The 14,481-nt window shown below is 59.6% G+C and overlaps 1 protein-coding gene across 1 annotated transcript in view; it reads left to right on the forward strand.

Annotated features, from left to right (window-relative positions):
- LRP1 (LDL receptor related protein 1) overlaps positions 1-14,481 on the forward strand; it is an 83,641-nt gene that overhangs the window by 51,967 nt on the left and 17,193 nt on the right. The window contains 22 exon segments of the mRNA XM_021091826.1: positions 28-168; positions 442-576; positions 2,358-2,489; positions 2,733-2,867; positions 3,055-3,184; positions 3,310-3,436; positions 4,051-4,202; positions 4,286-4,410; positions 4,699-5,076; positions 6,375-6,564; positions 9,907-10,111; positions 10,479-10,671; positions 11,328-11,453; positions 11,660-11,788; positions 12,047-12,166; positions 12,376-12,489; positions 12,788-12,937; positions 13,015-13,137; positions 13,468-13,584; positions 13,725-13,853; positions 14,105-14,227; positions 14,309-14,449. Of these exon segments, the coding sequence (XP_020947485.1) occupies positions 28-168; positions 442-576; positions 2,358-2,489; positions 2,733-2,867; positions 3,055-3,184; positions 3,310-3,436; positions 4,051-4,202; positions 4,286-4,410; positions 4,699-5,076; positions 6,375-6,564; positions 9,907-10,111; positions 10,479-10,671; positions 11,328-11,453; positions 11,660-11,788; positions 12,047-12,166; positions 12,376-12,489; positions 12,788-12,937; positions 13,015-13,137; positions 13,468-13,584; positions 13,725-13,853; positions 14,105-14,227; positions 14,309-14,449 (3,315 nt within the window).

Consider the following 14,481-nt stretch of genomic DNA (forward strand, 5'->3'; position numbering starts at 1 on the left):
GCCTCTTATCCCCTCCTTCCAACCCAGGGGACAAGCTGTGGTGGGCAGATCAGGTGTCGGAGAAGATGGGCACCTGCAACAAGGCTGACGGCTCAGGGTCCGTGGTCCTGAGGAACAGCACCACCCTGGTCATGCACATGAAGGTCTATGATGAGAGCATCCAGCTGGGTGAGCAGGGCTGAGGGCCAGGGACGGTGGGCCAGGGTGACAGGGGTCAGGGCTGTGGCCAGGAGGGGCTGCAGGAGCCATGGGCAATTGAGCGGGAGTGGACACAGGTGAGGCTCTGCCCACCACCCTGCAAGACAGAAGACCTGAGAGCTGGGTTGGGTGGTCCAGGTGAAGGGGTGACCATCCTGTCCCCAGGCAGCACAAGCCTGACCCCGAGGCCCTGAGGAGGACCACTAACCCTTCCCCTCGGCCTTCCCCCACCCCCGCCCCCAGACCACGAGGGCACCAACCCCTGCAGTGTCAATAACGGCGACTGCTCCCAGCTCTGCCTGCCCACGTCGGAGACCACCCGCTCCTGCATGTGCACCGCCGGCTACAGCCTCCGGAGTGGCCAGCAGGCCTGCGAGGGTCAGTGCCCCTGCCTCTCCTCCCCGCCTTGGCCCCAGCCCCCAACCCCAACCCATGCTTCTCTACGGCCCACTTTCCTCCTCTCACCTTGGGGGCGGGACTGCACTCCTGGTGTGTTAAATGCCTCCAGTTAGATGCGTAACAGTGCCTGCCGCTGGTTGCTGTGGGGAAGCCAGGGGCAGAAGTCCCTGTCCCTGTATCTGCAGCCTTAACCAGAGGGGAGGAGGGCCAACATGAAGCGGCTCTGACTTCAGTAACATTTTGGAGAAAGAGACATCGGAGCTGGGTTTTCTACGGCATGTAGGGTGTGAGTGTGGTTCAAAGGAGTTAAGGGGCAGATGATCTGCAAGGCGAGGGGTCCAGAGCCCCAGGAGGGGGCCAACCAGGTGGTGGGCAGGGCGTGGGAGTCAGGGGTGAAGGTGTGGGGTGGGCGGGGCTCCCCCAGTTCTCAGCCCGGAGAGTCTGGAAAGTGGTGTTTGGGGCAGATTAACCTGGCGGCAGAGAGCCGGCTGGCGAGGAAGAAGAGAAACCAAGGCAGTTAGACCAGTCAGGAGACTATTAGCGTAATCCCAGTGTTAGGAGATGGGGCCGAGGCTGGGGCTTAGCAGCTGGATTGGAGAGAAGGGATGAAACTCAGAGACATTTCACAAGAACTTGCTGACTGATTTACAAGCTTGCCCCAGGACAGCATTTCCCAAAGTGCACTCCTGGGAACCTCCCTCTTTGATGTGGTAGATGTTACAGAAAGAAACGCTGGGTTGAGCAAAGTTTAAGTGGTTTTTTGCGGCAGAACTTCTCAGAGCCTTGAATATGCTCATCTGCCCTGGAATTTTTCAAGGGAAGACTTCAGAGTTTGGGGTCTGCCCAGACCCACTCAACCAAGAATCCCTTTTATCAGGGAACCTGAGCAACCAGGAGCTATTTAGGGATTCATTTGGGGGCATGCTATATGAAAGCATAGAGGCAAGGGAGGATTCTGGGGTGCGTGGATAGTGATGCTGCCTAAGAAATGGGACACCTGGGTAGGAGGTTGGCTCAGGAGAGGGATGTTGGAGACAGGGTATGGCACAGACCAGACGGACAAGAACCAAGAGGAAACTAAGGTGGAAATCTAGATTTGGGAGTCATCTAGTCCTATTGTTTGGTCTGAACCTCCCCCAGATTCTTCTTTTGGGGGGTACAGTGTTGTGTGGAGTGAGGCCAAACTGGACAGCAGAATTGGAGAGAAAGCCAGGTCTCTGCTGCCCTCTTGTGGCCATTAGAGGTCTCTCAAGTGGTTTCCCAGAGCTGTGGTCTCCTTTCCTCTCTTCCAGACTGGTGAGCTTGCCCAGGCTCCAGCCCCTAGGTCCCACACTAGGGTGTGTACATGTGTTGGGGGGGAGGTTATTCTGTCTGGGGGAAGATACCAAAAGGAAAGCAGAGGAGTTCCCACTGTGGCTTAAGAGCCCAACATAATGTCTGTGAGGACATGGGTTCAATCCCTGGCCCAGCTCAGTGGGCTAAGGATACAGTGTTGCCGCAAGTTGCAGCATAGGTTGCAGATGCAGCTCAGATCTGGTGTGGCTGTGACTGTGGCTGTGACGTAGGCGGGCAGCTGCAGCTCTGATTCTACCCCTAGCCTGGGAACTTCCATATGCCAAAGGTATGGCCGTAAAAAGAAAAGAAAAGGAAAAAAAAAAAAAAAAAGAGAGAGAAGCAGAGGAAAATGGGTTTGAAGGTAACAGAAGCCAAGCTTAAGGGGTGTCATTGAGGCCCATGCTGGAAGTGTCTTTGTGTTTCAGGTGTGGGCTCCTTTCTCCTGTACTCTGTGCACGAGGGAATCCGGGGGATACCCCTGGATCCCAATGACAAGTCTGATGCCCTGGTCCCAGTGTCGGGGACCTCCCTGGCTGTCGGCATTGACTTCCATGCTGGTGAGCTGTTTGGTAGCAGGAGGGAGTGGGACGTGACCTGGGGGTGGGGGTGCTCTGGGGGTCCAGTTAGAGGCTGCTTGACCACAGCTGGAGGGGCTGGCACGTAGCTCCTCCCCACTCCCCTTCCAAGCCCCTGGTCCCCCCAGCTCTCAGTCACCTCTATCCTGACCACCTCGGGATTTTGATCCCCCACCTTGCCCCCTGCCTTGTTGAGCGTCCTTATGTTGGCTGCTCCACCTCCAGAAAATGACACCATTTACTGGGTGGACATGGGCCTAAGCACCATCAGCCGGGCTAAGCGAGACCAGACATGGCGTGAGGACGTGGTGACCAATGGCATTGGCCGAGTGGAGGGCATCGCAGTGGACTGGATCGCAGGTGAGCCGTGGGGAGGGGGTCAGGGCTGAGGTGAGGCAGAAGATGGGGACGCAGGGTCTCAGAAGGAGGGGTCTGAGAAGGGGCAGGAACAGATCGGTGAGAAGCAGGGGTATTGGGGAGCCGGAGGGAACCAGGTACACACGTTCCTCCCTACCTGAACCCTGAGCCCCGCCTATTCCCTCCTCAGGCAACATCTACTGGACAGACCAGGGCTTTGACGTCATCGAGGTTGCCCGGCTCAATGGCTCTTTCCGCTATGTGGTCATCTCCCAGGGTCTGGATAAGCCCCGGGCTATCACCGTCCACCCGGAGAAGGGGTGAGGAACTGGGCAGGCTGGCCAGTCCCCACTCCTGGCTCTGGTCTGGCCCTGTGGCTCTGGCCACAGGTCCTCTCTCCTCCATGTTCTAGAGACTGACCCCCCTCTTCCACCTGCACCCGCAGGTACTTGTTCTGGACTGAGTGGGGCCAGTATCCGCGTATAGAGAGGTCTCGGCTTGATGGCACTGAGCGAGTTGTGCTGGTTAACGTCAGCATCAGCTGGCCCAACGGCATCTCGGTGGACTATGAGGTTTGAACCCGGGCTTGGCCCTGGGGCTGAGGGGGTGGACCCGTGCTCTGGGGGGCAACTCCCCTTACCCTGTGCCCTGCTCCCTATGCTGAGCCCCTGATGGTGGGAAGATATGGAACCAAGCAGTCATGCCCAGTCACCAACCCAGAGTAGGATTCCACCACCCAGAGATGGAGTGGTGGGGGGCGGTCACTCAGAAGTGGAGGGAGGAATTCCTGTCGTGGCTCCGCGGAAACAAATCTGATTAGCATCCATGACGACACTGGTTCGCCTGGCCTCGCTCAGTGGGTTAAGGATCCGGCGTTGCCGTGAGCTGTGGTGTAGGTCGCAGACACGGCTTGGATCCTGCGCTGCTGCGCCTGAGGTATAGGCCAGCAGCTACAGCTCTGACTTGACCCCTAGCCTGGGAACCTCCATATGCAGCAGGTATGGCTGCAAACTCCCCCACCCCCAAAAAAAGTGAAGTGGAGGGAAGCCTAGAGGTCAGCAGATCAGGTCAGAGGGCGGGAGGATATGGAGGAAGGAGGGGAAACAGCAAGAGGCAGGAGTGAGCGGGACACGCCTGCTGTCCAAACTTGGGGGCCAGCGGTGAGACGGGTGCCTCTGGCCCGCAGGATGGGAAGCTGTACTGGTGCGACGCCCGAACAGACAAGATTGAGCGGATTGACCTGGAGACGGGAGAGGACCGAGAGGTGGTTCTGTCCAGCAACAACATGGACATGTTCTCGGTGTCTGTGTTTGAAGAGTTCATCTACTGGAGTGACAGGTGGGCCTGGTCCTGGCCTTCTCCTGGGCTATCTGTCCCCGTCCCCGCCTTCCGGCTGACGCCAGGCCCTTCTCTTCCCCCAGGACGCACGCCAATGGCTCCATCAAGCGCGGGAGCAAGGACAATGCCACCGACTCCGTGCCCCTGCGGACTGGCATCGGCGTCCAACTCAAAGACATCAAAGTCTTCAACCGGGACCGGCAGAAAGGTGAGGCCAGGGCGCTGGGCAGGGCTGGAGAGGCCAGAGGGCCCCCGTGGGAGCCCAGAGTGAGGGGACAGGGCGAGAAGTTAGACCCCGGGGCACCATCCTGGGTCCCAGAAGCCCAAGGGTGGCAAGGAGGGGCTGAGGAGTTGAGCGCAGGGGCCTGGAGGGTTGTCTGAACTGGGGGTACCAAGCGGGGCAGGGCACCAAGCAGTTTCCACCTCAGCGGAGGTGACAGAGACACCAAGGTGGGCCTGCCCTCCTTAACCTCCACCTTCCCCGTGCCCCCTGCAGGCACCAACGTGTGTGCAGTGGCCAATGGCGGGTGCCAGCAGCTGTGCCTGTACCGGGGCGGCGGGCAGCGGGCCTGCGCCTGCGCCCACGGGATGCTGGCTGAAGACGGGGCCACGTGCCGCGAGTATGCGGGCTACCTGCTCTACTCGGAGCGCACCATCCTCAAGAGCATCCACCTGTCGGACGAGCGCAACCTCAACGCTCCGGTGCAGCCCTTCGAGGACCCCGAGCACATGAAGAACGTCATCGCTCTGGCCTTCGACTACCGAGCAGGCACCTCCCCGGGCACCCCCAACCGCATCTTCTTCAGCGACATCCACTTTGGGAACATCCAGCAGATCAATGACGATGGCTCGAGCAGGACCACCATTGTGGAGAGTGAGCCCAGACTCCGACTCCTCCGAGGAAGCGGGGGTCGGGGTGGGGATGGTCACATTCAGGGTGGAGGAGCCTCAGACACCCGCCACCCACCCCTGCCCCAGATCTGAATCCCGCCTGCCTCGGTGTCCCTGACAGATGGCTGGTGACTCACACTGCAGCCATTGTAGTTGCTTGAAAGTTTCTCCTCCTTTGGAGCCAGAGGTATCCCCTCTCCTCTTAGTTCTGCTCCCAGGCTGCACAAAATGAGCCGAAGCTCTCTGCGTGTCTGGTGCTCACAGAACAGGCTGCAGAGATGGGGCAGGTTCAAGCCCAGGATTTCGGTCACTTGGGCACGTTTTCTCTGCTCTCTAAGCCTCAGATTCCTTATCTGCATAAAGGGACAGGATCACCTGAGATGGTGGTGGGAAAATTTAGTTCCGCCCAGGACACATCACTCACTGTCCATGAAGGGTGGTGGGTGTTTGAGCTGTCATCCTGGGACAGTTGTTTGGCTCTTGGAAAACGGCTGTTTTGTTGCAGTAGTTTGCTCTTCTCAGGGCTGGATGCCCTGGGTCCTTTGGTTCATTTGTTTATGCGTTCATCACTCCTGTCCTTAAAGACCTGCCAGGCATGGAACTAGGTGCTGGGCATACAGTGCTTCTAAAACCAGACCTGTCCTTTCCACCTCCTTGGCCATTTTCTGCTCCACGGAATCCAGTCCACATGTCTGTCTAAAAATGCAGAGTCCAGAGCTACACTTGACACCCTGTAATTGTAGCCTGATCAGGAGAGGCTGCCAGAAAGGTCTCTTCCTTCGGGCTATTGTTCAGGCCACAATACTTCTGTTAACGCAGGCTTCTGGCAACCACATCGCCAGACAGCTTGAAGCCACTGAAACACCTGAGTCTGTTCTATTAAACTAAGTTCTGCTGCGTCTCTTTCATCGTGCACTTAGTTCTTTAACCTGAGCTTAAGATCTCTACCCAACAATCTGGTTCAAGGTCTTTTTGCGTTGGAAGCTCCCCAGTATAGCCCACGTGGGATCTGATTTACTGAAATCCAGTTTGCACCCAACTTGGCAGAACTCTAGCTCCAGAGAAGTGTGGCCACAGCATAAAGCCAACCTCCTGTGGTGGGGAGACACAGGCACAGGAGTTAGGGGAACGGACTATGGATCGTTTGGGTGGGAAACTGAAGTCTAGGAGGGATTGGGCACCAGCCCCGCATATGCGGGAAGAATTGGGTGACCCAGGCCATCCCCCTGGCTCTGTCCTCTGGCCCTGTCCTAACGGGCCATTGCTCCTGTTTGCTTGCAGATGTGGGCTCCGTGGAAGGCTTGGCCTATCACCGCGGCTGGGACACTCTCTACTGGACAAGCTACACGACATCCACCATCACCCGCCACACAGTGGACCAGACCCGCCCAGGGGCCTTCGAGCGAGAGACGGTCATCACCATGTCTGGAGACGACCACCCCCGGGCCTTTGTGTTGGACGAGTGCCAGAAGTGAGCTGCGGGCTCGGGGCATGGGGAGGAATGGGCCACAGGGTGCTAGAAACCACCTCCTGGGAGACTGGGCCAGGGGTTCCAGGAGCACGAGAGCCTGGCTCTAATCCAAGCTCAGTCAGTTCCTTGCTGTGTGACCTTGGACCAGCTGCATGACCTCTCTGAGTTTCAGTTTCCTCATCAGTCATATGAGGACACTCACATTTCAGGTGGCTCATCAAGGGGAGGATGAGGGGGCTATGGAGGACCCTCTGGCTTGATGGTTAATTGACTCATTCATTGGTGAGCCATGTTCAAGGCACCTAGTAGGTCCTCTGTATTTCTGGGACTCCAAGCTTCAGGCAAAGATTGTTCCACCTGCCTAGGAAGAGAAAGGACTGGTGGAAAACACCGACGACCCACACAGGGCTGGACCAGGAGGTGTCACGAGGGTGGTGGGTTGGCATGGGGTCTGGAAGTGGAAAGGCCAGGGAAGGGCAGCCCGGACTGGGCTGAGCAAGCGCCAGCGGGGGAGGACTCCAGATGGGAAAGGACGGTGAGGGGCCTCCCCAACCCCAGGCCAGTCGAAGTTTCCATGGGCGGGGCAGGCTGAGGACGCCCAGGAGGCTAGGCTGAGGTTGCAAAGGGAGAATTTGGGAGGAAACCCCCTGAAGGGGTGCACATCCCTGACCTCCACGCTCTGCTCTTCTGCTGGGGCAGCACCTGTCCCCACCGTGAGGTCTCCCACCCTCACCTTAGCACTCCCAGCCCACATGCAAGTAAAACTTTTTTCCCCTGGATTCAGCAGCGCTTGGAATGTTTTCCCAAAGCTTTACTAGGAAACTAAGGGGCAAACAAAACCCAAAAACGGGAATTCCTATTGTGGCTCAGCAGAAACGAATCTGACTGGCATCCATGAGGACGCAGGTTTGATCCCTGGCCTCACTTAGTGGGTTAAGGATCTGGCATTGCTGTGAGCTGTGCTGTAGGTCACAGACATGGCTCGGATCCTTTGTGGCTGTGGCGCAGGGTGACAGCTGCAGCTCCGATTTGACCCCTAGCCTGGGAACCTCCATATGCTGCAGGTGCGGCCCTAAAAGGACAAAAGACAAAAACAAAAAAAACAAAAAAACAAAAAAAACGAAAGCAGCTACTTGGAAACTGTGAGTGTACTAAACCTAGATTCCTCCCCTGATGCAACCCACATCCGGCCCCAGCTCAGCCTGCCTGGCCCACTGACCACTGAAGGGCCCTTCCTGCCCCAGTCCTGTCCTACATGTACTCAGCTCATGCTAGAGATCCCTCTGTGACCCTCAGTGACTTCACCTGCCTGGGGCTGGCCAGAGGCTCATGTGGAGGGGCTGGGCCTGGGGCTCTGGAAGGGCCACGTTCTGAGCCCCCCTGCCTGCCTCCCACTGTTGATCCAGAGGTGACCGGGCAATGCAGCTTCAGAAGCTCCACCAGGTTCCTTTTGCTCTGAGCCCAGGGGATTCAGTCCCTCTCTCAGCAAAGGACTTTTGATAACCAGCCGTGTGCTGAGCATCCAGTAGGGCTCGGGGTGGACGTCGGCCGTGTTGGCATATTTGATTCTTGCCCTGACGAGGCTGCAGGCAGCTCCATGAGTGGGTGACGGGGACCTGATCGGGGGCTGGAAGTCGGGGAGCATGTCCTCAAGGAGTCTGGAGGAGGACTGGGGAACCGAAGCCAGGCAGGGCACAGGAGAAAGAGCTGAGCTGTCTGGGAGAGGCTGTCCCTTGGCCAGAAGGAATGAGCGCTTTGGAGAAACTGGAGGGAACCAGTGTGGACCCAGAGGGGTCGGGGCCTTCCGCTGGCCCAGCTAGAAGATCACTGCCTGCCCCTCAGGAAAGCCTCCCCTCCCCACCCTTCCCCACAGCCTCTTCCTGGGGAACAGTTTTACCCAGCTTGGGATCTGCTTTGCACAGTGACAGCACAGATCGTTCTGCCACGTGTAGCAGTTTGTCATGATAGGAGGAGAGTCGTGACAGCCTCCCCACCCGCCCAAAGTGTGCTGGGCTGTACCTGAGGGTGTGGGCGTCCCTGGTGGGAAGGAAGATAACTCTGGCAACGGCCCTAGGACACCCAGTTTCTCTGTGGAGGCCGGAGGGAGGCGGCTCCATCCACTCCCATCCTGATTCCAGGGCCTCCAGAACCCCGTCCCTCCCCCACGAGGCCCTTAGCACCAGAGCCTTCTGCTCAGGGGCACAGGAGCAGCCAGCACCTCACTGAGCTTAGAGGCAGGATGGAGAGACTGGGGGAGGGGGTGTTAAAAATGAGGCCTGGAGGAGTGTGAGGAGACACGTCCAGCTGCTGAGCACAGCCACGTGACCAGAGCAGCAGAGGGAGGAGGGGCACAGAGGCTGGGAGGCTGAGAGCAGGTCCTGTGAGGGAACTGAAAAGGGGTCTGGCTTTGGTGTGGCTCGGTGCTTCTCAAACTCCAGGGCACGAGGGTGGCCTGGGGAGCACTGGAAAGTCGGATTCCCCAGCCTCACCCCTACCCTAACTGCGGGTGACTCTTCAGGGTGGAAGCCCCAGAGATTGCCATCCAATGGGGGTGTCTGAGGACCGCACTGTCAGCCCAGTGTAGGGCTTGAGCAGCCCTGCGGTCTACCACACTCGTCTCTGGGGCCTCACCACCCCCCAGGAAGCACTGTGTTGGGGGGGGTGCCACTTCCGCCACGTCCTTTAGCGAGAGGCAGCCAAGGCTCAGAGGCCGAGAGGCTCCTTCAGTGTCAGAGCTAGTGAGGGGCAGCAGAGCAGGGGCTCAGATCCCAATATACGAAGGCCTTAAACCACGGAGAGGGTGACTCTTGGGAACTCGATGATAGAATCCACGCATCCCCAGGACCTAGGACACACTGGACTCTCAACATCAGTTTCCTGGATGTCAGAAGGGAGCAGTTAAGAAAAAAATAACAGAAATCCCCACATAGCACTACAGCTGTCCTTTAATCCTAAGCTCCTCTAGTGTCATCCTGCCTTCAAAGAGCAGGAAACAGGCCCAGGGGGGTTAAGTAACTTGCTAAGGTTCCTGGCTAATAAGTGCTGGAGCCCTAGAGCCTGAGTCACCCGGCTACACTGTCTCAGAAAACTCAGGTGGCCATTTCACAGGCACTGAGAAACGCTTGTGTGTGCACATGCGTGTGGGCACACACATGCACACACACACAGAGGCAGTCCTGTGTGGCAGCGGTTCCCAGTCACCAGGGCCGTGTTGGCCTTGGTGGCTCTGAGGTTGCCTGCAGTGCTGGGTTCTGGTTCGCAGCCTGGCCGACCCCTGTGCACGTCCTCGTGGCAGGCTCCCTGGCTTTGGGTCCTGACCTCCGCGGCCCTGTCTTCCCCCAGCCTGATGTTCTGGACCAACTGGAATGAGCAGCACCCCAGCATCATGCGGGCAGCCCTGTCGGGAGCTAATGTCCTGACTCTCATCGAGAAGGACATCCGCACCCCCAACGGCCTGGCCATCGACCACCGGGCGGAGAAGCTCTACTTCTCCGATGCCACCCTGGACAAGATCGAGCGGTGCGAGTATGACGGCTCCCATCGCTACGTGAGTCTCCGGGCCAGACGGGATGGGAGGCACCAGGGGGCCAGCGTCAGGGGACGGCCAGGCAGTCGGGTCAGGGCTGCCCAGGCACAGGGAGGAGAAAGGGAGGCCGCCTGGCGTGGTGGGAAGAGCCAGGAGGACAATGAGGAGTCCTAGCCAGGCCCTGACGTCACCGCTCCACCATCCTCGGCCTTCCGTGCTTGGCTCCCTCAGTAGTTAAATGAGGGAGGTGATGAGAGGCCTTTGCAGATCCTATCCCTTTGGTGACTGTGCTGAGGGAGCTGGCCTGGCCCCTGGAGCCAGGTGCGGGGGAGGGGGGTGGAGGCAGGCGAGGGCGAGCGCCTTGACGGGGCTGATGCTGCCTCCCCAGGTGATCCTGAAGTCAGAGCCGGTGCACCCCTTCGGGCTGGCAGTGTACGGGGAGCACATCTTCTGGACTGACTGGGTGCGGCGGGCCGTGCAGCGGGCCAACAAGTACGTGGGCAGCGACATGAAGCTGCTGCGTGTGGACATCCCCCAGCAGCCCATGGGCATCATCGCCGTGGCCAATGACACCAACAGCTGTGAGTGGGGCCACTGCCACCAGCCTTGCTCCCCTGCCCATCATGCCAGCATGAACACACACACACAAGACCCTGGGCCTGCTCCCCCAGGGCCTCCATGTGCACAGACACACACTTGTACACACCAGCACCCTCAAGAAACTCCTTCCAAAACAGCTCACACTCCTCTACTCCAGCTCCCCCAAGACATCTGCATGCTGGCACACAAACACACACATCCAACTGGCTTCATCCACATCTTTGAATGCTCCCAGCACATGCTCCAATCATTCCTCCCACCCAGAACCGCACATACCCAGCGGAACCTGATCTCACACCCATTCCAGGCTGTGCCCCCTCCACCCTCTGTGTGCACAGTACAGACACACTCCCACCCCGGGTCTGGTGACCAGGGGTCCCCCCCACAGATCTGCAGCTTTCCCAGCCTCCCACACCCTCCTCACACACACCTGGGGCCCCCAAGCCTCCCACTTAAGAGCACACACATCCTCGACCCCAGATCCACCCCAAACGCTCCCACCAGGCCCTCCCACAGCAGCCCCCACCCCAGCCATGAGCCACCGTGTCACAGCTGGTGCCAGGAAGCTCGGGGGTGGGCATTGTGCGTGTGCCCAGCAGAGAACGCTCTTAGCCATGGCCTTGCCTCCCTGCTGCAGGCGAACTCTCCCCTTGCCGCATCAACAATGGGGGCTGCCAGGACCTGTGTCTGCTCACCCACCAAGGCCATGTCAACTGCTCCTGCCGAGGGGGCCGCATCCTTCAGGAGGACCTCACCTGCCAGGGTGAGAGAGAGAGGAGGGAGGAGGGCACCAGCGGGGGACCCCAGGCACAGACGGGCACCGTCTCTTCCCAGACTTTCCAACAGCCCCATCCCCGAAGCCTTTCATTGAGCAGAAATAGGATGACCTCAGTTCCTGCAGGGAGAGGGATCTGGGTGCTTGAGGCCCCAGCACCCTGGCTCCTGCAGCACCTCCACCTTCCTCCCCAGCGGTGAATTCCTCGTGCCGAGCACAAGATGAGTTTGAGTGTGCCAACGGCGAGTGCATCAACTTCAGCCTGACATGTGACGGCGTCTCCCACTGCAAGGACAAGTCTGACGAGAAGCCGTCCTACTGCAGTAAGGACCACCCCCCCAGGCTCCCACCTCCTGAGTCACCAGTCTCAGCCCCCAGCAGGGTGGGGCATGGGAGTGAGGAGCAAAAGCCGGGGCCTGGAGGAGTTTGGGGAACTTATGAAGGGTGGAGCCATCTTAAGCCCGGTGCCAGGCCTGTAGCAGGGGCTCAGTTGTGTCGAGGGAGCGAAGGCACGAGGTCTCATCAGAGGCAGCCCCTCCCCTGTAGCTGCTGCTGACTGTGGCCTGCTCCCCGATCCACAGACACACGCCGCTGCAAGAAGACCTTCCGCCAGTGCAACAACGGGCGCTGTGTGTCCAACATGCTGTGGTGCAACGGGGCAGATGACTGCGGGGATGGCTCTGATGAGATTCCCTGCAACAGTGAGTGGGACTGGTGTAGGGCCTCAGACCCCCCATACCACCCCCACCCTGGCTCTAAGCTTTGGTCCCCAGACCCCAGGGAGTCTGGTTCAGGGTACGTTATGATGGGCCCAGGCAGACAATTTGGGCCAGGAGCTCTGGCCTGGGCCCATCTGGCCCCACGGGAAGGACCCCACCTGATGGCCCCCGGCGGGGGGGTGCTGTTCTAGAGACGGCCTGCAGTGTGGGCGAATTCCGCTGCCGGGACGGCACCTGCATCGGGAACTCCAGCCGCTGCAACCAGTTTGTGGACTGTGAGGATGCCTCGGACGAGATGAACTGCAGTGAGTGATGCCCTATCCTGGTGCCTTGTCGTCTCGGCTCCCCTCCCCTCCACCCACGGTCCTCACTGCCTTCCCCCTGGCTCACAAGCAGCCTCAGTCCCCTTCCAGCCTGCCTCAGACCTGGGCTCCCCTGGGACTCGGAGGGGGCAGGGAGTGGAAGATGTGGACAGAGCCCCCCAGCAAAGGACACGGTTCAACTTTCTAAAACCCAAGGGTCCATGTGAGCCAGCAGCTCCGAGGGAGGGTGTTTAATGGGAAGCGGGTATCACCCCTCATCCCTGCCCCCGTCCCTCACCAGGCGCCACCGACTGCAGCAGCTACTTCCGCCTGGGGGTGAAGGGTGTGCGCTTCCAGCCCTGTGAGCGGACGTCCCTCTGCTACGCGCCCAGCTGGGTGTGTGATGGCGCCAACGACTGTGGGGACTACAGCGACGAGCGCGACTGCCCAGGTCTGGTCAGCAGGCAGGTGTGCAGTGGGCAGTGGACCCCCGAGGTGGCTGTGCCCTCACGCCTCCCTCTCCCCCAGGTGTGAAGCGTCCCAGGTGCCCCCTCAACTACTTTGCCTGCCCCAGTGGGCGCTGCATCCCCATGAGCTGGACGTGTGACAAGGAGGATGACTGTGAACATGGCGAGGATGAGACCCACTGCAGTGAGTGATCCCAGCCCCGCTCACCCAAGCTGTGGGGGGTGAGGGTACCTGTGGAGGGGTGGGGGCTTCATCAAGACCCTGTCCAGACCCCACTGCTTGGTTCCCTCCCAGGAATTGCCCTCCTGGAAGAAAGGATCCTAGGGCCTCATTCTTTGCCCCCCTCTCAGACCCGCAGGCTCAGAGAGAGGGCCATCTTTCTAGCTCCTGCTGAGCTCCCCCTCACATACATGTGCCATGGGTGTCTCTCCCATTTGTCTTGTGGCATCTACCTGCCAAGCTGCATGACCCATCTTCCCTCCCCCACCTAACTGTGGCTTCCCACCGCCCCAGACAAGTTCTGCTCAGAGGCCCAGTTTGAGTGCCAGAACCATCGTTGCATCTCCAAGCAGTGGCTGTGTGACGGCAGTGATGACTGCGGAGACGGCTCAGACGAGGCAGCTCACTGCGGTGAGGGGTCCCCAGCATCAGGTTGGGGAGATGGCCCCGGGAGGGACAGTACCCCCCAACCCAGGGACAGCACAGCAGTGGGGACATTACCCAGCGGCCAGGCCCTGCATCTCTCAGTGGCTCCCTGTTGCCCCCTACAGAAGGCAAGACCTGTGGCCCCAACTCCTTCTCCTGCCCGGGCACCCACATGTGTGTCCCTGAGCGCTGGCTCTGTGACGGTGACAAGGACTGTGCTGACGGCGCAGATGAGAGCATCACAGCCGGCTGCTGTGAGCATCAGGGCCCCGAGGAGCGGGGTGGGCAGCACCTGGTCACAGTCTCACGTTGCAGAAGGGGAAACCAAGGTCAAGGAGAGGAAGTGTGTCCATGGGGGCCGCTCTGGTGGTCGGTAGCAGATCCCTACCTACAGCTCAGGGCTCCAGAGATCTGCCAGTTCCACCACTCAGACCCCAGGAAGGTCGGGGATAACAGTCAGCAGCCTGTTGGCGGGGCTGAGGGCCGTGTCCGCCTCTGTCCACAGTGTACAACAACACCTGTGATGACCGCGAGTTCATGTGTCAGAACCGCCAGTGCATCCCCAAGCATTTCATGTGTGACCACGACCGTGACTGCGCCGACGGTTCTGACGAGTCCCCCGAGTGTGGTGAGCCCGGGACCGTGGTGGGAGGCGGACCCTGCCCTCCGTTCACAGGCCGCCAGCCTTACCTGCCCCCTCCAACCTCAGAGTACCCGACCTGCGGCCCCAATGAGTTCCGATGCGCCAACGGCCGCTGCTTGAGCTCCCGCCAGTGGGAGTGTGATGGTGAAAATGACTGCCATGACCAGAGTGACGAGGCCCCCAAGAACCCGCATTGCACCAGCCCAGGTAGTCCCACGGATGGCACCCCTCCCCTCTCT

The sequence above is a fragment of the Sus scrofa genome, chromosome 5 (assembly GCF_000003025.6).
Source record: "Sus scrofa isolate TJ Tabasco breed Duroc chromosome 5, Sscrofa11.1, whole genome shotgun sequence".
Taxonomy (NCBI): Eukaryota; Metazoa; Chordata; class Mammalia; order Artiodactyla; family Suidae; genus Sus; species Sus scrofa.